The sequence below is a fragment of the Cydia pomonella genome, chromosome 11 (genome assembly GCF_033807575.1).
Source record: "Cydia pomonella isolate Wapato2018A chromosome 11, ilCydPomo1, whole genome shotgun sequence".
NCBI lineage: Eukaryota > Metazoa > Arthropoda > Insecta > Lepidoptera > Tortricidae > Cydia > Cydia pomonella.
This window is the reverse complement of record NC_084713.1, coordinates 5,083,512-5,105,970: the sequence shown is the minus strand read 5'-3', so window position 1 is coordinate 5,105,970 and position 22,459 is coordinate 5,083,512. Positions and strand designations below refer to the sequence as shown.

At 37.0% G+C, this 22,459-nt stretch overlaps 1 protein-coding gene across 4 annotated transcripts in view; it reads right to left on the bottom strand.

Moving 5' to 3' along the window:
• LOC133522677 (leucine zipper putative tumor suppressor 2 homolog) overlaps positions 1-22,459 on the bottom strand; it is a 179,467-nt gene that overhangs the window by 70,114 nt on the left and 86,894 nt on the right. Inside the window, exon 1 of one of the 4 annotated variants that reach the window (XM_061858079.1) lies at positions 7,376-7,621. The exons of 2 other annotated variants lie outside the window; for them this stretch is intronic. In XM_061858079.1, the coding sequence (XP_061714063.1) occupies positions 7,376-7,396 (21 nt within the window). In that variant the 5' untranslated portion in view covers positions 7,397-7,621. Of the gene's footprint in view, positions 1-7,375; positions 7,622-22,459 lie in introns of those variants that run through there. One more of the 4 variants, XM_061858078.1, reaches the window with a different exon arrangement.

Here is a 22,459-nt window from a genome sequence, read left to right as displayed (position 1 = left end):
TTAGCGATAAGACCGCCTGTTGTCTACCATAGTTTAAGTGATAATATGTATGTATTGTTTCAATTGTTATTGGTATTTTTATACTCAAACTTAAATTCCCATGATTCTAAATAAGCTTAAGGGGACAGTAAAATCTCCAGGTAATTACAGAGTGTCAAAAAATAGTGGGGATACGTTTAAGAGGCTGTCAATACCTAAAGCGCGCACACTGTCTATTTGTATCGGAGTAAATGAGATAGCACTGTCGCATGTTACTGGGCCTGGGCAAGGGAATAATAAGAAAAATATTTAAATAAAAAAAAGTGGATTATTAGTGTAATATTTTACTCAACAGCGGTTTAGATATAAATGTTTTGAAATTGTGATTTTAATTGAACCATAAGTCAAAACAATAAAGACATAAAACCGTTTAATTGTGATTTTAAGACCAATCTTTGCAATTATTTTCTATCGAGCCGATTTCGTTCAATCATGTATCGGGTACAACCACAGTCTTTGAAATATAATTAATATGAACATATATTTTACTTACTTGACTAAAACAAATAGTCTTTCTTAAAAAATTGTTTAAGTAACATCAATTTCAAGGACATTGGGTGTTGACAGCCTCTTAAGAGCATATTCGGTATCGTGTACTGATTAGGAAAAAGTAGAAGATTTTTAGTAGACTATTTTTGTTACAGCTTGTATAAATAAATAAGCTGCCGTGAACGGTATCGGTGGAGATACTTACCGATAAGTTTTTAATAGCCTTAGGGCCGATACAGAGGGACTGCAACCCGACTTTGTATAGGAACGGCACGCCGACTGCACGCCAACTGCAGCCACGGCCAGCAGTTTCCGTACAAGTTGCAGTCGGGTTACAGTCTGTCCGCCCTTACTTAACCATATTAGACAAATTAGTAAGTACATACATTCTTTTTAAATTCCGACTCATTTTAAATGTCTAGTAGCTGATAGCTGAACTTTATATGATGGAAACCATTACAAATAATAACCTATTATAGTATTTTATGCAACAGTTGTATAAGAAGGGTCAAAAAAGGCGAGTGGCGTGAGTTACAATGTGAGCCGGAGCCGAAGGCGTAGGCGAACATTGTAAAGGAATACGCCACGAGCATTTTTTGACCTACTTATACAACGTTGCATACAATATTTTTCCTACGAGTCAACAAAAATAAATCTTAATTTAGGTAAACAAATTACAGCAAAAGTATATAGCCAAGACGCGCGAGCATACCTTGTTAGTGTTACGCGCCCAGCCCGCCCCGGGCCGCGGCCGGCCGGTCGGCGACACCTCGTAACTCATGAGGCCCTGGTACTTGCTACTTGCTAAATTAAATTTTTGGACAGTTTTTTCTCAATTTTGGCCACCGTAGCCTACGGAGACTAACAAGCAACGCTAAGCGGTCTTCGTAGTCTATGGGTGTTGCTATATTACGGGTGTCACATGCGTGTTTCTGACTTATGAAGTAATTATTTTTACTATGCAACCAAATGAATATTTTGTAAGTTGGCAGCAATGCACTTAGTTTAAAACTGTATTCGTTTTGGTTTTGTTAGGTTGGTAGCCATTAATCGCAGTAACGTTATAGCGATTAAAAGCACAAGAGCTTTTATGAGGAATAGACAATATAGACTTTTCTTGAAACCTTTTATGTATGTTCTTATATTCGTGTTAATGAATGCATAAATGACAGATAACAGTAGAGGAGTAGGAAAAATAAATAATCCAACTTATTTAAAGCTATAACACCAGACTGTCGTTACGACTGTTTAAATACTTTAAATCATCGGTAGATAAGTGAAACTGACTATTGAGGTGTTTGAATGCATTATGGGATTATAAATATGGGTTAATTGTGGTATGAAAGTAGAATAAATTACATGACACTGTCAAATAGACATTTTGGAACTAGAATGATGCATCGCTGACACAGTTAAGGTAGTTGCATGGGAAACAAGTTTGAGGAAAAACGGTTGTCAGATTATTCTTCCGTTGACATGGTTATTTATAGTGTTGTTCTATTTATAACTTATTATACCTATATTACAAATAATAAATAGAAAATCAAAATCAAAAGAACTTGATGATCTACAGATTATAAAGATAAAAATACAAAAACAATGCAGAAATTTCATGTCATTTTAGAGACTAGAGTTAAATCTAAGTTTGGCGTGTTAGTTTTATGCATACTTAAGCTTAATCAGTACCCCTAGTGTAAATTCAATCGACATCATAACGTGACGAACGCGTTTGCGTTAAGTCTCATTTTGTATAGGATTTTGAGTTTCCAAAACGTCCCGCTTGGCGCGCTCTTTCTAAATCACATACAAAATGAGACTAAACGCAAACGCGTACGTCACGTTTCGAAATCGAATTTATTTACACTAGGGGTACTGATAGCTTCATAGTTTAACACTAAAGTGTTAAACTATGAAGCTATCAGAGTTAATGGATTTATACAAATACCCACTAAATGTCAGAATAAAACAAGATAAATTTACTTAAACATCAATAATTTTAACAGACGAAAATAACTGGTCTCAAGTCTATAGGACTGGCCGAAATTCCCACAGAGCACGAAACAGACAGAGAAGTGGGCCACTCGTGCGCTCCGATAATGTTTATGACGCTACAATACCAATTTAAGTAAAAAGGTCCAATGTTACAATAAGTTTTGAAAAGATATACAGCTTTTGGACTTGGTATATTGGTCGTCCATCTTCCATGGCGACCAATGGATTAACAATATATATCATGCGTTCTGTTCAGTATGGAGGTCACTCATGTGGGTTATTTTGACCACCCGTGAGGCAAATGGCCCGTATTGATAGCCGATCGGCCATAGCGATACCGGTTAAAGGGTTAGTGACCACCCTTATGGCATTAATGATATGGGACCTTTTTCTTTTTTTGAACCAATACAGGAAACAGTAAAAATTTAACCATCGTTGATTTAACAATGTTTTTACAGGTTCTTCTAGTGAAATCATTAGCTTGGCTTATTAAAATTGTGTTATGTATGACGACCTGTCTGGCCTATAGTGGTAGTGACATTGCCTATGAAGCCGATGGTCCCGGGTTCAAATCCTGGTAAGGGCATTTATTTGTTCCTGAGTCATGGGTGTTTGCTATGTATTTAAGTATTTATAAATATTTATATATTATATATATCGTTGTCTAAGTACTCACAACACAAGCCTTGTTAAGCTTACTGTGGGACTTAGTCAAATTGTGTAAGCATGTCGTATAATATTTATTTATTTATTCCCAAAAATGTCACCAAGTGTGACTAAGTAAAAAAATTGAAGAAAAACAGTTGGGATGACTCACGATAGTATAAATCATGTGGGAAACATTGAAATCAAAATATTACCAACACAGGCAACATGTTTGCGACTTCGTGTGCTTATGGCGATATTACCACACGTTTATGTTTGAAATAAAGCAAACCTCTAGCACTTACGAGAGCTAGTAAGAGACTTATATGACGGACATTAAATCTATCGGGAATATCGGGATATATCATTTCAAGCATATTCGTCAGGCGCCTATTTAACCAATTTGAATATAATTATTTTTATTTCGGTGTTGGTAAGCGAGGACGGTACTTGACGTCAAGTCTTGGATCGACCATGTACGCTGAATTGTCATTTTCTGGCAACATTTTTTAGCGTGGTAAAAAGAAGTCTGGATGATCTAATTTAAAACTTCTATCCAATATGGATCAGTTCTTTGCTTCGGAGTTTTATGGAATGTTAACTAATGGTATGTATATTAGATATAATAATTTTTTAAGAATATTCCTTGCAACACGCAAGCCATTTTGTCCGACACCTCCGGCGCTCCCATCTTCCCAACCATTTCTTTCTGTTAATACAAAAATAATAACGAGTGAAAGTAACCGATGAGCTTTCATCCGTCGAATAATGAGAGGTATCGCACACATAATCACAATTTAGTGCGGTGAAAGTCTAATACAAAGTTTAGTTCGTTAATCAGATGTAAGGTGTACATACTTTCGGTTATACGATGTTAACAGATGTTCGATTGTGTTGGTGATAAATGCAAGAGGAGGGACGGAGGTGTGTCGTGTTTGAAAAATGGCCGTTGGCTGTGTGAAACTGCGTTTTAGGCAGGCAGAGCCTTCATCCACAGTGTAGATAATATCGATATACGATACATAGATGTTCTCTTTTTAGTTCCTGCCTAAAATAACATATAATAGGTAAGTCTGAGCATTGGTGGCGTGGAGCACAATACAGGAACTCCACCTCAGAGTCCTCAGACAGCACTGGTAAAAATCCAAGCTAAAAATACACCTCAAGGCAGCTCAATTACATACTAAGCCGATATCTCAAGAGAAAAATAAGTGCTTTAGGCAATAGAAGAGCACCAAATCCGCGAGGAAGGTCAATCTCTAATAAAGAACGCTGGGTGAAAGTAGAAGAATAAGATTCGTCACATATATTTTGAATGTTCTACTGAGATATTTACACATTTTGGTACATAATGTAATACCATCCGTGATGCGAGCGTGAGGTTTGTGTGATTACGAATCACGGAATCAAAGCCACAATTATTATCATAAACATCGTAATAATAGTTGTAGGTATTGTTTTCTGTTCTTCCATTTCTTTTGTATGCGAGAAGCATGGAATGCAAAGAGAGCATTGATATTCACCGATTGACTAATTCTTGTTTGTAGATATTTATTTATAATACTAATAAAACAATAAATTGTTTTTAATGTCAACAAATCCCCGGATGTTTCTACTTCAAATAAAAGTACAGTAAAAATAACCACAATGTACTGCTGTCCGGGAGCAATGTACACAAACATTTGAAGAAGCTAGGTCCCGCACCCGGCTGTGCCTTTGATAACAGATCGGGTAAACAGAAATGCCGAAACTGGCCATGCAGCATGCGGTTCCCAACTCTCACCTAGTTGTGGGTTCAGTTCAGACGACCTACCTCTCGCGTTGAACGATGGTCTCTATGATAGTTCATTTTTATATCGCGTAAAATGTTTGTAGACATTTTTTGGAAGCCTATTAATTTATTTATTTAGAAATATAGCATCTAAGTAATAACAATACGGTAATACATATTTATTATTTAAACCAAATAAAGGCTTTATGGTCTTGAAACGTGTTTGACCATTCTTTACTCGCAGTCAACACCCGGCAATCCATCGTGCCTAATATTAGTAAAGTCCAGCTATCACTTTACTAAAAGCAACTACTGAACAATATCAGTCTCTGCGAGCACACTTTTGACATCGGCAAAATCATTATAGGTATTTAAATTTAATAAAAGCCATTCCAAGCCAAAAAGAAGATTGTGTGTTGACATAATATTATGGACGTGTCACACTTACAATGGTTGGGGTCAGGCATAAGCTCAACTGCAATCGGAATAAGCGCCTGGACGCGTTAACCGAAAAACTGGTTAAAACTTAAAACTGGTCAACGTTTAACTTTCGATGACTGACAAAAAACGAAATAAACCCACTGTGTAGGTAAAAGTGGTAGGTTCAGAATCATTCAAGTTTGGAAACTACTATTATGGAATTGGGAAAGAAATGTTACTGCACACAATAGAAGTAGACCCAAAAAACTGTCGTTTCTGATATCCGATGTCTGTTGGTTTTTGCGTTGTTATGAAATCTTATTGGAAATTATGGAAGTTGAAATATCACGATTCGCAAAAAAAACAGTCGCTAATACGTTAGTGAGATATCGAGGATGGTTCATACTTTCATACACCAGATCTCAAATTGTCTTTTCTTTTTCTTTTTATGGGACTGTCTTCCTATAGGATCCCCTTCTTAAAGCATGCTCTTTAGCCAAGCAAGGACGTTTTACTCCTTAAGTCAACCGGACGTCGGACGCGATATCGATAACAAAGAGAATCAACGATTAATTTAGACCCCTTTGATTTGAAAAGGATGACCAGTTTCAATACAGATCATACCTTAGTGACTTAAAAAAAAATAAGGCAAAATTGTGACTAGAAATATTCGTAATTGTTAGGACTTTATAACTACACACCCTAGACCGCTTTGATTTGAAAAAGATGACCAGTTTCAATACAGATCAAAATTTAGTGGCTTGTTTAAAAAAAAGTTAAGTCAAAATTGTGACAAGAAATATTCTTAACTGTTAGGACTTTTCTAGCTACACATAAACGGTATTATAGCAGTCAGTTAATCGCATTTATCGCACGGCTTCACTCGTAAGTACCTATCTAATTCAAAGCAGTCTAGTTGGCAAATTTGGATTCAATAGTTGGCTCAGAACGTCAGTTCGCATAGTTATCAAATAAAGAGCTGACAAACTAGCTTCTCTCTGACCTCCGATTATGAACAGCTGGGTCTCAAATTCCGATAGGAAATAATTCTTTTAATACCGGTTTAAGAATAGGGCATTAGGTTTATGAACTTTTGTGCTGCCCTTTACACTTCCGACCTTTGTGCACCTGACGGAAGGGAAGTTGAAACAGACTTGAAGCTGGTTAAACTACAAGGATTTATATTTATCAAGCCTGCTAAGTTCTAAGACCAAGCCATACAAAGAAATAATCCAAAATTTGCAAGTGGAATTTGATTGTTTTGTTTGAAAATAGAACTGAACAAAACAAATGCAACTGTATTCATTTTGAGAACGATATAAATTTCAACGAACTTAGTTAAGGTCTAATGGGAATTAGTGATTTAAAGAATCGCTGCAAATGTAAAATGATAAAAAGCAAAATAACACTCGGTAAAGCCTGCAAAGTTCCAAAAATTATATCTTGCTAGCATGGGGTCGTTTTTGTGGTTTCATTGTTATAAAGTTCAGTGAACAAATAGAATATCTGGCCTAATAAAACATACCATAGAGATGACTAATGCAAATATTTAGCCATTAAGAATGCCTTGATTTTTTGCACCATTAAACGTTTGCATTTTTTACAAGTATGTACGCCAAAAAATATTGAAGACAAACCAATCTTAATATGGACTTTCAAATTATTCTAGCCGTTTATAACATTGCTCATTAGTATATATAGGTATTAGCTACCAACTAAATTATTTCTTAATCCGCAAAAGTAGGAGAAACGATCGAGCTAAAACCTGTACCGGAAAGTGTTATAAGCGGCTTACTAAAGAATTAAACACGACTTTATCGCCACTGCATTTCATTTCGGGCTACTTTATAAACATTCAACCTCAATTTTATTCTTATTTGCAAAAACACCAGAGATAATTTTCCGTTGTTTACATTTTTCAAGAAAAAATTTAAACCGCCAACAATGCTAAGGAACAATTTTAAAAGAAAATTACTCTGCAAAAAACCTAAATGCCAGGGTAAAACGTCGTGCACTCACCTCATTGTACAACGACGTCATATTGACACCACCAATGTTTTGTTTTTGCTAAAACGTTCACGAAAACTAAACACTCATTTCACTCTTTAAAAAACGTCTCTTAAGAATTGGCCGGCAAAAGAGTATCACTTGAAAAAAAATCAACTGTCAATTTTCCCGCCGAATGTCATGTGAAAAAAAGGCGAAGGTAAAGTTTTACGCAGCCCGTAGCGCGTGTGTCGCGGTCCGTGCTTAGGACGCACTGAGTCTGAGTGACGGGCGACGAGCGAACGGCTGAATGGCTTTGCCCAGCTGCTCAACTGTGCTCAATGAACCACTCCGGGCGGAGGTCACTCTTCTCGACCTGGCCCTTTTCCTCAACCATAGGGAGATGGTGATTAGTGAAGGCGGCTGTTAGAAGTGTTTTATATTTTATGATTTCGTAGTTGTCGTAGTTGGAAAGCTCTACGAAAAAGTTATTATAAATTAAGCTTTTTATAGTCACATAAAAAGCTTTTAGCTGAGGTCGAACCTTGTTAGACGCTCGAAATTGTTTTTATCGATGTCAGACATCAGAGTTCGTCGACAGCGATCAGCTTATTTGTCATAGAACCGGTATCCGAGAACGTCTCGTGATCCTAGCGAGATTAATGCCCAATCACACAATCGATTTCAAATCGACAAATTGAATGAAATTTCTGCATTTATTACACGCGTTAACGAATCTCTTAATGTCCATTAATCATGCTCGATTCTTAGTATTGTTCCGTGAAAATACTGTTTTTAGCAAAGTAAAAAGTAGCAGATTCGCGGCTTAACTTTTCTTTAACCGTTACTATGTAAATAAACGAATGCAATTAAGTTATTAAATGATGTTACCGCATGTAACGCTCCAGCTAGCAGCAAGCTAGCAGCTGCATTGTTTTCTTTCTCGTAAACTTAACTGCAAAAACTTGCTGTGAACATCATCCATTGAACTTTTCTAGAAATGAAGAAAAACTCTTTAAATGATCACTTTATTGCCTCAAATCACGGTATCAATTATGTAAATACACGCCTATTATATTATGCTGATTCAGTACCTTAATATCTTTGAACGGAAATTTGCATATAAAAGTGCGTACGATATGGTTATGGTTCCACATAAAACTGGCTTTTGAGTGTCCGACGAGTATCCGAATTATAGCAGATGGGCTTTCAGTTCTCGTAGGAAACGTTGAAATTACATAAATAAGAAGAATCAGCTGTGGGATAAAGTTACACACGATGTTAACGAGTTCCGTGACAGACAGCCCACAGACAAAATACTTTATGTTTTTAGGTTTAGATTCCATTCTACTGACGTCACTTGGTCACATTCTGTGATCCTCATCGGTCTGTTTTGGCTCGTGAGATTTGTAAAAAATCGGGCAACTGCATGTCTGGCCATGCTCAGTGTAGGGTTCCGAAGTTATCATTCTGTCAGAATACCTAGGCTAAACGGGAGCTATTAGTAAGTATCATGTACATTACAAGCATAAGGGAGTACCTTCCTTTTTTGCTAAGGAGAGAAGACTTTTTGCAATAATTCAAAAACGACTAGACCCATCATGTTCGCTATAGTTTTCATTGAAAGTATTTTTGAAGCTTTTGTTTTACTTTCATATTTTTTTGGATCCATGGTTCAAAAGTTAAAGCGATTATATCCGAAAATATTCATTCAATCAAAAAATGGTTGGGTTAAACCGAAAAACATTTTGTATGGGACGTACCCTAATAAAAAAAAATTGTTATGTATTCATGCCAAATTTAAGCTTTCTAGCACTAAATATCACGGAGCAAAGCCACGGACGCACGGACAGACGGACCTGGCGATATTATAAGGGTTCCTAGTTGACTACGGAACCCAAAAATGGTGACAGGAATATAGGGTTAAAATATCAATTTACGAGGATTGATTTGTACGTAGCAACAATTTGTGCCATATTCAAATTTTTTTCTTGTCATAGTTGTCATAAATGTCGTAAGTGAGCACTATCATCACTAATATTTCTTTATCCCCTCACTAATATGAAAAATATATATATTTCTATTACCTAGGTAATATGACAAAACTGAGGCATCTAATTTGTGATAAGATAAGTAACGCAGGCTTCGTTAAGTGAACACAGTGAATCATGAACTTATTTAAAAATAGGAAAATACAAAAACAAACATCGGTTCTGTGTCACAAAAACGGAAACGGAACAGGAAATAAATATTCTCAGCTATTAGAGTCTACACCCTAATTAAAACCACAACAATACAAATCCATATTCAAATAAATCTTAGCATTATCGCTAAACCCGGAAGACAGTTCATCTTAATTTTACTACACCCGTATACGTTCCCACGGAACAAAGGCGCGCCGCCGGCGATCGGCAATGTCGCCTGATATCCATATAAATTGTATGGGGAAATGGCCAACTGAATTTGTGATTGGTATCTTGACTGATCGAGCGATAGCGTGGCGCCGCTAGTGCGGTGCGCTATGCCGAGTGTCTACGAAATGCCGACGCTGAGTTGGGGGAGTCGTAGATGCAACTTTGCACATTAAATTTAAAACGAGAAAATCGAAGTTCGTCAATTGTGGGCATTTTTCTCTGTCACTCTAATTACGTCTTAGTGAGAGTGAAAAAGGAAGATCTCCGCAATTTGCGCATTTCGGTTTTCGCGGTAGGTCCTCATAGTACCTACTCAATTCAATAGGTAATTAATGTTTTGTGTAATGTTAATCGAAAATTAATCCAATAATAGGTGACGGATAAATGAAAAATCATTGTATATAGGATATTCATAGGTTTAGGGTGTTACCACACCAATCGATCCATAAATAATCGATCGATGGTAGAATGGAACAGTCGACGTCGATCGATAGTTTTTACCTAGACCAATCGCCTTTATATACTAATACTACATTACATTGGTAAAATATTTAAAACTACAGTTCAGAAAACCCTCATCCCTAATAAATTCAAACACTAAAGCTTTCGAATCCCAATGATAGCCCCAAAAGGCATCAAGCGGCGCGGCTATCAGCGCTCGCGCATCAGCGCAATATGGCGCCACGATTCTAAATCACCCGCTTAGAAGAAAAAACAAAGCTTTATCTATGGCAATCCATTATTAATAGACATGGCGGTTTCATTAAACAAGACAGGGGTTTATCAGGACAAGACGGGATATGCGAATGCCATAAAACAAAGACGAATTGCATTGGAACATCACGTTGAACATTGGTGTTGTGTTTATTTACTATCTGTCTGTAAAGACTGTTATCTATTAATCAGAGTTAAATTTCTTTCTTAATCATTTAGAAATTTAATTAATTAATTAAGGTAGGTAGGTACATAGGTAGAATCTGGGAAACGACCTTCCAGCTATTCTGCACATAATATACCTAAGGGCCGGTACAGACGGACTGCAACTCGACTGCAACTTGTATGGGAACTGCACGTCGACGTTGCAGTTGGAGTGCAGTCGGCATGAAGTTCCCATACAAGTTGCAGTCGAGTTGCAGTCCGTCTGTACCGGCCCTAATAGATATCTAGTTTAAATAATTACTTTTTGTCACCCACACGTTAAAAAAAATTCATTAATCAAAATGGATAAACTAGCAAGGAATTCTAAAATGAAGTTGTATCTATTTACGAGTATGAAACTAGATCAAAAAAGTAGTTAAGTAAAGTTTCATTTCTCAAAAGTTATTGAGCTGATAAAATATTGGCAATCGTAAACGGTGGATTAAGTTAATTGTGGTTTAAGCTTAGTTGCAACCGCTGTCACGTTGTGGTCTCAATTACGCCTGGGTTCAAGTTTCCGTGCACTGAACCTGTTGCAGTTGGGTATCTATACTATTTAGGTATAGTTTGCCGAACCGACTAGTCAGCAGAAATTGGCGCGAAATTTAAAATTTGGACAAACAATAGTTGTAGTTTTCCACTAGATTCCTAGACACGAATTACAATAAATGGCCTCTCCAAAAATAAAAATTAAATATCTGGCAAAGACACTGACACAGCTGTACACTGGCAAATCCACTTTGTCATTAGAAAAAGGCGCGAAATATGTTTTTATTTTGTCACGTTAATCAGTAATCGGTATCTTTATTGCTTTCATAGGTAATACTACATGTTACATTTTATTTTGTTTAGCTATGAAACCCTGTAGGGCACTGCAATACAACTTCTTAAACCCATTGGCATATATCTACGGACGGGCCTAACGGGCAATAAAAATAGTCACCACAACGCGATTGGTTGATGAGTTTGCATCACGCGCGCGATTGGTCGCAACTAGTTGCGTTAGACTGCACGATTGGCTCGAATTCGTGAGTGACATCGCTGAACTAGCACCATTGTTAGTACCCGTAAGGCCCGTCCTTAGATATAATATGTCAATGCTTAAATCAAACCTTTTTCTGCTGACTGAAATGGTTTGCCAATAACTATATCAGCGAAGAAAAAACTAAACGAATGTTGTATTTTTTGCCGAATCTGTGGTAACGTGACACCTTGGTGCAATATTTCAAAGGTTTCAGACATAATACCAATCCCGGCATTTGCGTCGGTACGCAAAAATTGTCGCATGCGTTCATAAAACAAGTACAGTCGAGTGTATTACTGCTAAGAAGCATAAATAATGTGTACACTGTGTACAACTTTTTTTGTTTCCATGGTTAATTATGTATTAATTCCAACATTCTCTTCGTCATCTGTTTCCTTCTTCTTCTTCTTTTCAGTGGTCATAGTTGAGCAAATATTCGGTTTAGGCGGAGGTTTGAAGGAGTTCAAGCCCTCCATTTTACCCTATTTTGGGCGGTTAGGATCCAGTTGCTGTCCGCCTCCTTTATAATGTGATTCTTCCATCGCATCTGGATCCGTCCTCTTAGTCTTTTTTGGTTCAATGGTCTCCATTTCAAGAGCTTGCACCGTGACATCCTTTCTGGCAATGTGACCAGGCCACTCGGAATTGAGTCTTGCTACTCTAAGACCGACGTCGGTGACTCTACTATGCTCTCTAAGTCATTTATTTGTTCCTCGGTCTCATCTCCCATCTTTCTCTTCATGGATCTTTGCGCAACTTTAAGCTTGTATATAATAGCATCCTGGGTAGTAACCCAGGTTTGAGATCCATATATTTACGACCCACACATGACAATTTTGACCAGTACTCATGTAAATTAAAAAAGCTACTTTTTGTAGCTTTTCATTTACCTACGTACGTTAACCATTAACGCCCCGTAGCGTAGCGTAGTCATCTCTCTTTATCTGAATAAAATAAGTTTAGTTGCTCAAATAGTAGCATTTTACAAGCAAAATTTCACCTCGCACTCTTCACAAACACTGCGTAATGCGCTGTCTGTGTAGTCTGTGCACTGTGCACCATTTAAACACGTCTGAGTGTACCAACAGACCAACACGTGCTGGCAACTGCGGGGTTTCGGCTCCGATTTGTCGGTTCTGGTTTGCGCACTTTCTACAGACACGGCAGCCTTATAAGCGCCTCTGGCCGTCAATAACCGAATTATAAACATCGTATTGATTTTATGCTAAGGTGACAATGACCGATGATTGTAGAATTGCCTAAAACCGCAGTAAAAAGTGCTAATTGCTCGCACATTTTTTTAAAAATTTTGACTAAGTATGCAAAGAGTGTTGGCAACAGAATATAAGCTTTTATTACCTCCTAAGGCCCAACCATACAAGAAAAAAGTCCAAAATTTGCCAGTGAAATTCCAACCTAATTATAATGTAATGTAAGATATAGTAGTTAATCCTGTTGTGTTTTAAAATTTTACGAAACAAAACGAATGTACCTCTGTTCCAATAGAATTGATTTCAATTTCATTAGTAGGTAATATATTATATTTCAACCTATTATTCGTCCAGAAATCATGTGATCATATTTGGTCTATTTTTGACATAGCCCCCCCCCCCCCCTGGCGTTATTTGGTGATTTTAACGCAACCCCCACCCCCCTGCCACAAGATCACGTGATAATTATGATGCGGGTACACGGGCACACGCTAAGCAAATCTAATGCTGTTTCTACTATATTGTGTATATGTTCCAGATCCTATCTCTCAAAAACAGGCATCGTAAAAATCTTCTTCTTACCCCCCCTATACGATCACATGATTCCTGGACGACCCCTTACGAAGTTAAAATTGTGGAATAAAATTTTGACAAAGCTTCTCTATTAACCGATTTTGACGCTAACTTAAACATTTAAATAAGCCAAGGCCATTCTTTTTAAATGCGTTTGCTACGACATCGGGTCGATTCAACCCCCGAAAGTATGAATAATTGCTATGTTACTTACTAACTAAACTACCAATTGCCGAAGTGAAAGCGTTAAAGCAGAAATTGACAATGTGCTGGACACTTTTATCCACTTACCACCTTAATAAGCAGTGAAATGTTTTCTTACTGCATTAAAGTGATTTTTCATTACGAAACTAAAAGCCATAAAATATATTGAATTTAAACAAATCACGCTCAAATTGTCTGCGCGCGACCATAAAACATCTGAGCTTTAATCGTGTGTGGCGTAAACTACGTAGGGTTGACAGGTACAAAAATATAAATGCAAAAATATACGCCGCTACAGGCAACCATGCACGAAGATTGCGTTTTTTGTCGAGAATAGTTAAAGCATCCATCATTTTTAGTCCAGAATACATTTTATTCTTCACGATAACCTAAACTTGTTTTTGCTCTAGATTCTTATATATTTATAGACAGGATATTATTTCAGTACTTGAGATAAGAAAAAGTGATATATATTATGCATCCCGGGTCGTTCACTTCTCACTTCAATGTGTTTGACCCACACTTCGAAAGGCGCTGTTCCACTTACACTAAAACTTGCAATAACCGAGAACAGATAAGCCCCGATAACGGCAGTTTCGGGTGCAGATGGTCGATAACCCTAGCATATACGTAATGTCTAAATTTCCCGACACAGCTGATCTATGTGGCACGCGGCGAGAAAAATTCGTGACCATAGTCACGAGGCCGAGAATGACATGTTCTGACTTGGCTGTTATATGAACGAAACACTACGAGTAACTTATTGTTAAGTTTAGAGAGGAGCTCTTTTTTTGGGTTCTGACTACTCTGAAAAATAAATTCCTATAGCGAAAAAGTTCATTAAATTCGCGTTTGCACAGTAGACACTAGACGCTTACTCCAGTCATTTTACGGACCGAAAGTATGGCGAATTGGAAATCATTTATAGCTGATGTTTTTAGTTTAACGGATATATCATGATTCTAGTATTATTTATAATATCTGAGAGACAGACCTAGCTAGATCGATTTTACGCCCACGAAAACCCCCATATAGCAAATTTGATCGGAATCGTTAGAACGGTTTCTGAGATCCCCGAAATATATATATCTATAGAGCACGGTGACCAAAATAGGTTTTTTTTTATTATTTCATGTCAAGATAAGCTTTAAGGCAACAAATATTAAACGGTCATAAATATCGAAGATTTTAACGATCACAAAAATGACAAGATAACAAGCTACTTCAAGACTTGTTCGGTTTTCCCGTCTAGGCTGTTTTGTTAGTTGAACTTTTTACGTGTTGACATAATACATTCATTAATTTTAATGACTGACAACGCCCTGAGCAAACGGTCTTTGATACGCGTTATAAAAACATCTAAACAACAATACAATTTATAAGAAAAAAACAGTAACCTATAAGTAGTTTTAATAACAAAACTTCCGTGAGACTCAGACATATTAAATATGTAAAAGCGGGTCTTACACGTATTTTAACGGCCCGATTCGAAGAATGATTAAGACACGTTCAAGATCTTGGAAAGATCTTTAAAAGATCGATATCTAAATGACATGTCAAAATTGACGTTTATTTCGATTCCGCTGTGAATCGTGATCCCAATAAGATCTATCTACCATATTCGTTCTAACGTCAAAGTGACATTGGTTGCCCGAATCGAGCTGCTTCTGTCAATTATACGACATATAAACGATATCTAAATGAGAACTTATCTAAACCAGAACTTATCGTTATCGTATCTCATTCTTCGAATCGGGCCGTATGTCGAAAACGCTCAACATGTTTCACTCCGTATCGAGTAGTTTCGTCAGGAGCTTGCATTAACTAACACACTATTGCCTCCCTATGCCAAAACACTTATAAAGCATACGCTTTTCTATATGAAAGAAAGGAAGGGAAAATAAAATACATATTTTCTGCCAAAATATACTTAGTATCTAGAATGCTTGCTTTTGAGTATATCAATCCCATAACACTTATCCTAAACGTCGATAAAATTTGCACATTTATATCCTAGACATATAAATAAATGGTATGAGATACAATTGCGCTTCGCTTATTTCTCGTAGTAATCTCTCAAACAAATTGCACTTGGCTGCAATGTCATTAGTTATTTTTATCGCTCTACAACAAATAATTGCATTGCTTGCAATGTTTAATGACTGCACTCTGGAACTAGTTCTTATAAAACAAATTGGAAATAGATAGGTACCTACAAATTAATTTGCGCGCTAACTTTTGTATATAGGGCTCATGCTAAGCAGATTTATTTTGAGATTCAATTGCTTTTGGTTCGGTATTTATCAAATAATAGAAGGAATATATTAAAAACGAAAACATATATATTTGCGGATTAGCAAAGTAATATTTTTTGTTTTATTTAATATGGATTTCCGCAAAGTAACGCCTAATTCTATTAATTATTTGAACGAATATATATTTGAAATAATAATGTTTGTAAGGAAAAACTTATACACGGAAGCTTAAACATCTTACAGACTGGCTAAAACAAGAAAGTCGTTCTTGAGAAATTGTATAAAATTTTATAACAAGATACCAAAATGTCACCGAGCTTACAGACTCTAAAATCAAAATTGTTGCTAAGCAAAAACTCATTTCGCGAACATACTATAAAATAAGCGATTATATAATGGATAGGGACGTTTGGCAATGATAAGGTCCTGCATTAGACAGACTGGCTAAAACAAGAAAGTCATTCTTGGGAAATTGTATAAAATTCTATAACAAGATACCAAAATGTCACCGAGCTTACAGACTCTAAATCAAAATTGTTGCTAAGCAAAAACTCATTTCGCGAACATACTATAAAATAAGCGATTATATAATGGATAGGGACGTTTGGCAATGATAAGGTCCTGCATTAGTAATCTAGTGCATCAAATTTCTATAAAAAATTACCTACTATATTTTATTTTAGGTTTTTATAAATTCCATATTAATTGAAAATGTATCTTTTATTTAATGCATGTTAGTTATAAGATGTAATGTTTTGAAAAGGTGTTTATCGGCGAATTTCTCGCCGGTCCCATATTGGGATACCCTCCTATAATTTAGGAGGGATTTTAATCTTCTCGGGTCAGAAGAGTAGGGTTAGAGCCGGCGTAGCTTTATTTGACGTTCATAAGCGCAATTTAATATGCTTACTTGAAAAATAAACTATCTTTATCTTTAATAAATAAAGACCTACAGACTATTTTTGTCATTTTCCCATCAGCAAGCGTAATAGTTGCTCCCTAGTACACCTTTTCAAGTTTGATAAATGCGTGTTATCTTTAACGCATTCACTGCCACCGACGCATATATGCGTTCACCGTCATACATGGTTGTTTCTAGGCCACGCCCCCTGGCAGTGAATGCGTTAAGCCGGTTAAAGACGTCCGTTCGGTGTTTTTGCCGGAAACCGGAACGCGTTACGCGACTACGTCCAGTTTTATATGTGGCTACCGACTGCTACACCCAAGAAAATAAGACATCGTCGTCGAACCCGGACAATCGTCCGGTGAAAACACCGGACGTCTACAACCGGCCTTATTCTATCCTTAAGAGGATATACCACTTCTCTACCATACAAACGTAGTCCTTATTTTCGTTCTTCTTCTTTCTCGCGTTGTGCCGGTATTTGCTCATGAGCCTGGGGTCCGCTTGGTAACTAATTCCAAGAATTTTTACCTGCCAACTCTTGAGGGGGTAAACTATTAGGCCTTATTGGGATTAGTCCAGTTTCCTCGCAATGTTTTCTTTCACCGAGAAGCGACTGGTAAATATCAAAGATATTTCGTAGGTAGATAAATTCCGAAAACTCGCTCTAGGTTGCGTTCCTAATTTGAAACTTCGTTTTTTCCCACCCAATCGTTTACTTTTTTCTTGATCTAAACATAGGCCTGGGCATGACTCATTCTGCCCGAGGCCCGACAAGTAGACCACAATTTTCGAGCCACACCTAACCTGTGGTAGTACCGGTTGTTCATTCATTAGTTTCAAACTCGTACGGGGTTTCATAGACACCTATTTGAAGTGTAAAATGGGTTTTACAGTTAGAAAGTCTCGCAACGGGATTCTGAGTTCATTGTTAGTTTTGCTGATTCGTAGTTTTTTAATAAGTTGCAGTTTTATATCAATTAATTTTCTTTATTTTCGATATTAATTTGATAATTTCTTTCGGTGACTTTAACTTTCCTAATACTTACTTATCTGTCATTAATCATTTCCTCCACGGATATTTTAGGTTTTTATTTTACCAGACTACTTTACTAGCCAAACTTAATACAGAATTTGTTTAGGTACTCCATCCGTGTTCTTGAACTCTGCCGGTAAAAATGTTACCTGTAAAGCTCAGGTTTCCGAGGATAGCGGTGCCGTCATATAGCGTCCGTAATACAGCGGTTGAATGACGTCACTAGAACGTTGTCTATGTAAACAAAATTGCATGTCCTAGAGGGCGGTGATTTTTTTTTATACTACGTCGGTGGCAAACAAGCATACGGCCCGCCTGATGGTAAGCAGTATCCGTAGCCTTTGTACGCCTGCAACTCCAGAGGAGTTACATGCGCGTTGCCGACCCTAACCCCCTCCCGCCCCTCGTTGAGCTCTGGCAACCTTACTCACCGGCAGGAACACAACACTATGAGTAGGGTCTAGTGTTATTTGGGTTTTCTGTAAGGTGGAGGTACTTCCCCAGTTGGGCTCTGCTCTAGATCTGGAATGACATCCGCTGTGCTGTGCCCTACCACACAAAGCGAGATGACATTCACAATGCCCATACCTCTCTTGTGGACGTAGTTTAAGGACGTACCCGGGTCCATGATTGAATTGTGTAAAATGAATTGATTGTAGGAACATTTTTTTTATTTGGCTCATAAAACAAGTTACAGACAATTGCAGAAATTACATTATTAGCATACAGTTCAGTACCCCTAGTGTAAATGTTATCGACATCATAACGTGACGAACGCGTTTGCGTTAAGTCTCATTTTGTATAGGATTTTGAGTTTCCAAAACGTCCCGCTTGGCGCGCTCTTTCTAAATCCAATACAAAATGAGACTAAACGCAAACGCGTACGTCACGTTTCAAAATCGAATTTAGTTACACTAGGGGTACAGATCTAGACTAGTAACTCTAAACATGTGTGCACAGAACGATAAGGACATATAATTATATTAAAGGTTAGATGTTATTTCTATGCTAGATTATGGACAAAAAGGTAAAATAAACAGTTATTTTTGCGTCCGTAATATTACGGTTTACGGACGCTATATGACGCCGCTATCCTAGGAAACCAGAGGGCTTACTGCGAACCACGTTCGACGTGTTGCCTGCCTGTCACACTAACGTACGAATTTACAAGAGCGACAGAGAGGCAACACGACGAACGTGGTTCGCGGTGAGCCCTCTCAGCTTAAAGTTGCCGCCGTCACGTACGACTGGCACAAGCCGCTGCCTAACCGTAAACGTTGTTTACAAACAACTTTTGCAACAGCTGCAAGGCGAAGGTCCCAAACCCATGAGGCGTATTCTGATAATAATAATAACAGGTTACCATTTTGAAATGGATTTGTGATAGATATGATTTGTCAGTGTTAAAAATGTGATTTGATTCAACCACAATCGTCACTATTCACACTGATCTGTCCAATCCATTTTTATGTTATTACCAGAGGCCGGAATTCTCGTAGCATTTTGGAATTGTCCTAGGGACTTCCAATTTATCGACTACCGATATACATATATCGACGACCGGTCTGGCCTCGTGGGTAGTGACCCTGCCTATGAAGCCGATGGTCCCGGGTTTAAATCCTGGTAAGGGCATTTATTCGTGTGATGAGCATGGATATTTGTTCCTGAGTCATGGGTGTTTTCTATGTATTTAAGTATTTATAAATATTTATATATTATATATATCGTTGTCTAAGTACCCTCAACACAAGCCTTATTGAGCTTACTGTGGGACTAGTCAATTTGTGTAATAATAATGTCCTATAATATTTGTTATTATTATTTATATATCTCTCTGCTTAGCCTTAAGGTTGACTGGTAGAGAATGCCTCGTGACATTAAGTCCGCCTTTTGTACTATAAGATTGTTTTTCTTTTGTGCAATAAAGATTAAATAAATAAAATAAATATATATATCGATACAAAGTAAAACACAACATATTAAAGAAGATTTAAATTTGACGTAAACAGAAGGCGATCTTATCGCTAAAGAGCGATTTCTTTCAGAAACTTTTGAATAGTTGAAAATGTGATATAGATATACGCAATAAAAACAATGAAAACTAAATAGATAATAATTTTACATTTTATTAAGTACTTCAGTTCAGTGTTTTTTTTTTAAATTGCATGTTAAAAATCTGTTTAGTGCTAACTAGTGGTTGCATTAGTTTCTTTAAAAAAGAAATTTATAGTAATATTTTTCCATATTATCTTGTTTAAGTACTTATTTTACAGTAAAATATCCATTAACTATTAACTTTTAAAAATGTTATATTCTTAAATTGCATCGATATATATATATCGGAAGTCGATAAATGAGAAATCTCTATGACAGGTGACAGGTCAAAAATGCCACGATAATTCCGGCCTCTGGTTATAAGTTTATAACAGTTATACTCGTACATGTTAGTCTGTCTCAGACTCGGAATCTTCAGAAAATCGAGAAATAATTAAATTGTAATCGAACTGTTTAATATGTTTCCCCGTGATTTTAGTTTAGGATATTTGGGACAAGTAAAATAGAGGGTTGGTGATTTCAATCGCTTGGCAAGCAAGTGCTAATTTACCACTAAGGCACCTTAGTAGTACATATAATATATATAGCAGGAGCATGCCAGCTCTCTCCGATTATTATTATTCAAATCTCAAGTTCACAAGTTACATTATATGCAGTTGCCCTCGTAGCGTCATAAGCTAGGCTACGCTAGGACATTCCAAATTTGAAAGTATTCTTTTGTTTTGATATTGGTATGATTCTGCTCTTAGTGCAATTTCACGACCGTTAAAATACAATGTATCCATATACTCGTACCCCCTTATTCTTAAACGTGTACTAAAGTTACGATGCCGCTGATCATCGTTTGTCCCTTTCCATCATACCAATACGTCGAAAAGAGACAAACGATGATCAGCGGCATCGTAACTTTAGTACACGTTTATGAATAAGGGGGTTAAAGTCCACTTTTAATGGCTTCCCAGTTCCCACAGTATGAGCGAGATACTAATGTAAAACAAAAAATAAGATTTTTAAAGTTCGAATACCCTTTAAGTAGGAAATGGAAGAAAATAAACGCCCTGTTTCAGAGAACGGTCAATATTGGAACAGCTAACAGGCCAGTTCGAACGCGAACGCGAAAATCTCTTCGTTGTTTTGTTGTGCGAAATTGGTGTACCCGTGTGCCGCTAACGGTACTATATCGTAAAACGGGGAGACTTTGAAATGCAGGGGTGACTATAACCTCTTATATCCCAGAGAAGTTGTGTAATTTTTTATCTTTATTTTACGTTTGCTTAAATGTTCTTAAGACATTATTAGTTTTGTTTAAATGTATGAATTGATACTGTGTATCCACTACTCCATAGATTTTTCGTTATGGGCAATAAAGTCATTGAGTATTCAATACTTAGTCATTTTTATTATATCACAAGACGTAATACTTTTTTTAATAAATCCACATTTTTCAAATAAACCTCTATAAATGAACCTAAACTACCTAAACCTTTCCCATTCCGTTAAACGTCTGATCCCCGCCGCATAACGGTCACGGCTAGTAGGTCGGTAAGGTCTGTCTAGGTCTAAACCTAACCCAGTGGTTCCCAACTTTTTCTCCGCCAAGGACCGCTTACTTTTTTTTATTTCTAAGAAACAAATCCCATGTCCACAGCCAAGCGTATTATAAATAAATATTTGAGAACAATCTTACATAGATCGAACTAGCTCCAAACTAAGCAAAGCTTGTACTATAGGTACTAGGCGATGATATACATACGTATATAGATAAATAGATACTTAATACTTATATATGTCCATAGACAATTAGACGACACCTATAACTCAGGAACAAATATCTGTGTTCATCACACAAATAAATGCCCTTACCGGGATTCGAACCCGGTGTGCCGGGACCATCGGCTTCATAGGCAGGATCACTACCCACTTGGGTAGACACGATATACTTAGTAAGAAAATGTGCACAAATTGTCATTGTCATACTGAAATATTTTGCTTGTTCTAAGTTCCAATTAAATACTGTAATAGGTATAAGGTTAGTGAACAGTTTGGAATGGCGATAGACTTCGTTTAAATATTTGAAAGAACGGGCACGACAAAATGCAGGTTTTTATGCTTCAAGCAATGTTAAAGCTTCTCCTGTGCCGCTGTCACAGCTTTTTTTTAAGCCTGATTAATGGTCGGAAACTGCTGCATTGTACCGATGTCGTGTCTACATTTGATTAGTTGCGTATTGTCCTTCCGTTGTATTAACAAAATTGCCAAAACGAGTGGTTGAAACGCTGAGCAGCTCACACGTAAGTACCACTATTTGAGAATCACTGGATATAGCCCTTTATTGATATTGCCTCCACCGCTATAACAGGTGACAATGTTCCCAAGATTTATTGGTTATTCAGAGACGATTCTATTAGGAATGATATAAAGCTAGTCAAAAGGAAGGCGGAGACAAATTTCTAAGGCTTGCAATTCAAATTAAGGTACTCTGTATTTTGTTTAGCTTGTACTGGAGAACGTCGTTTTCTTTCT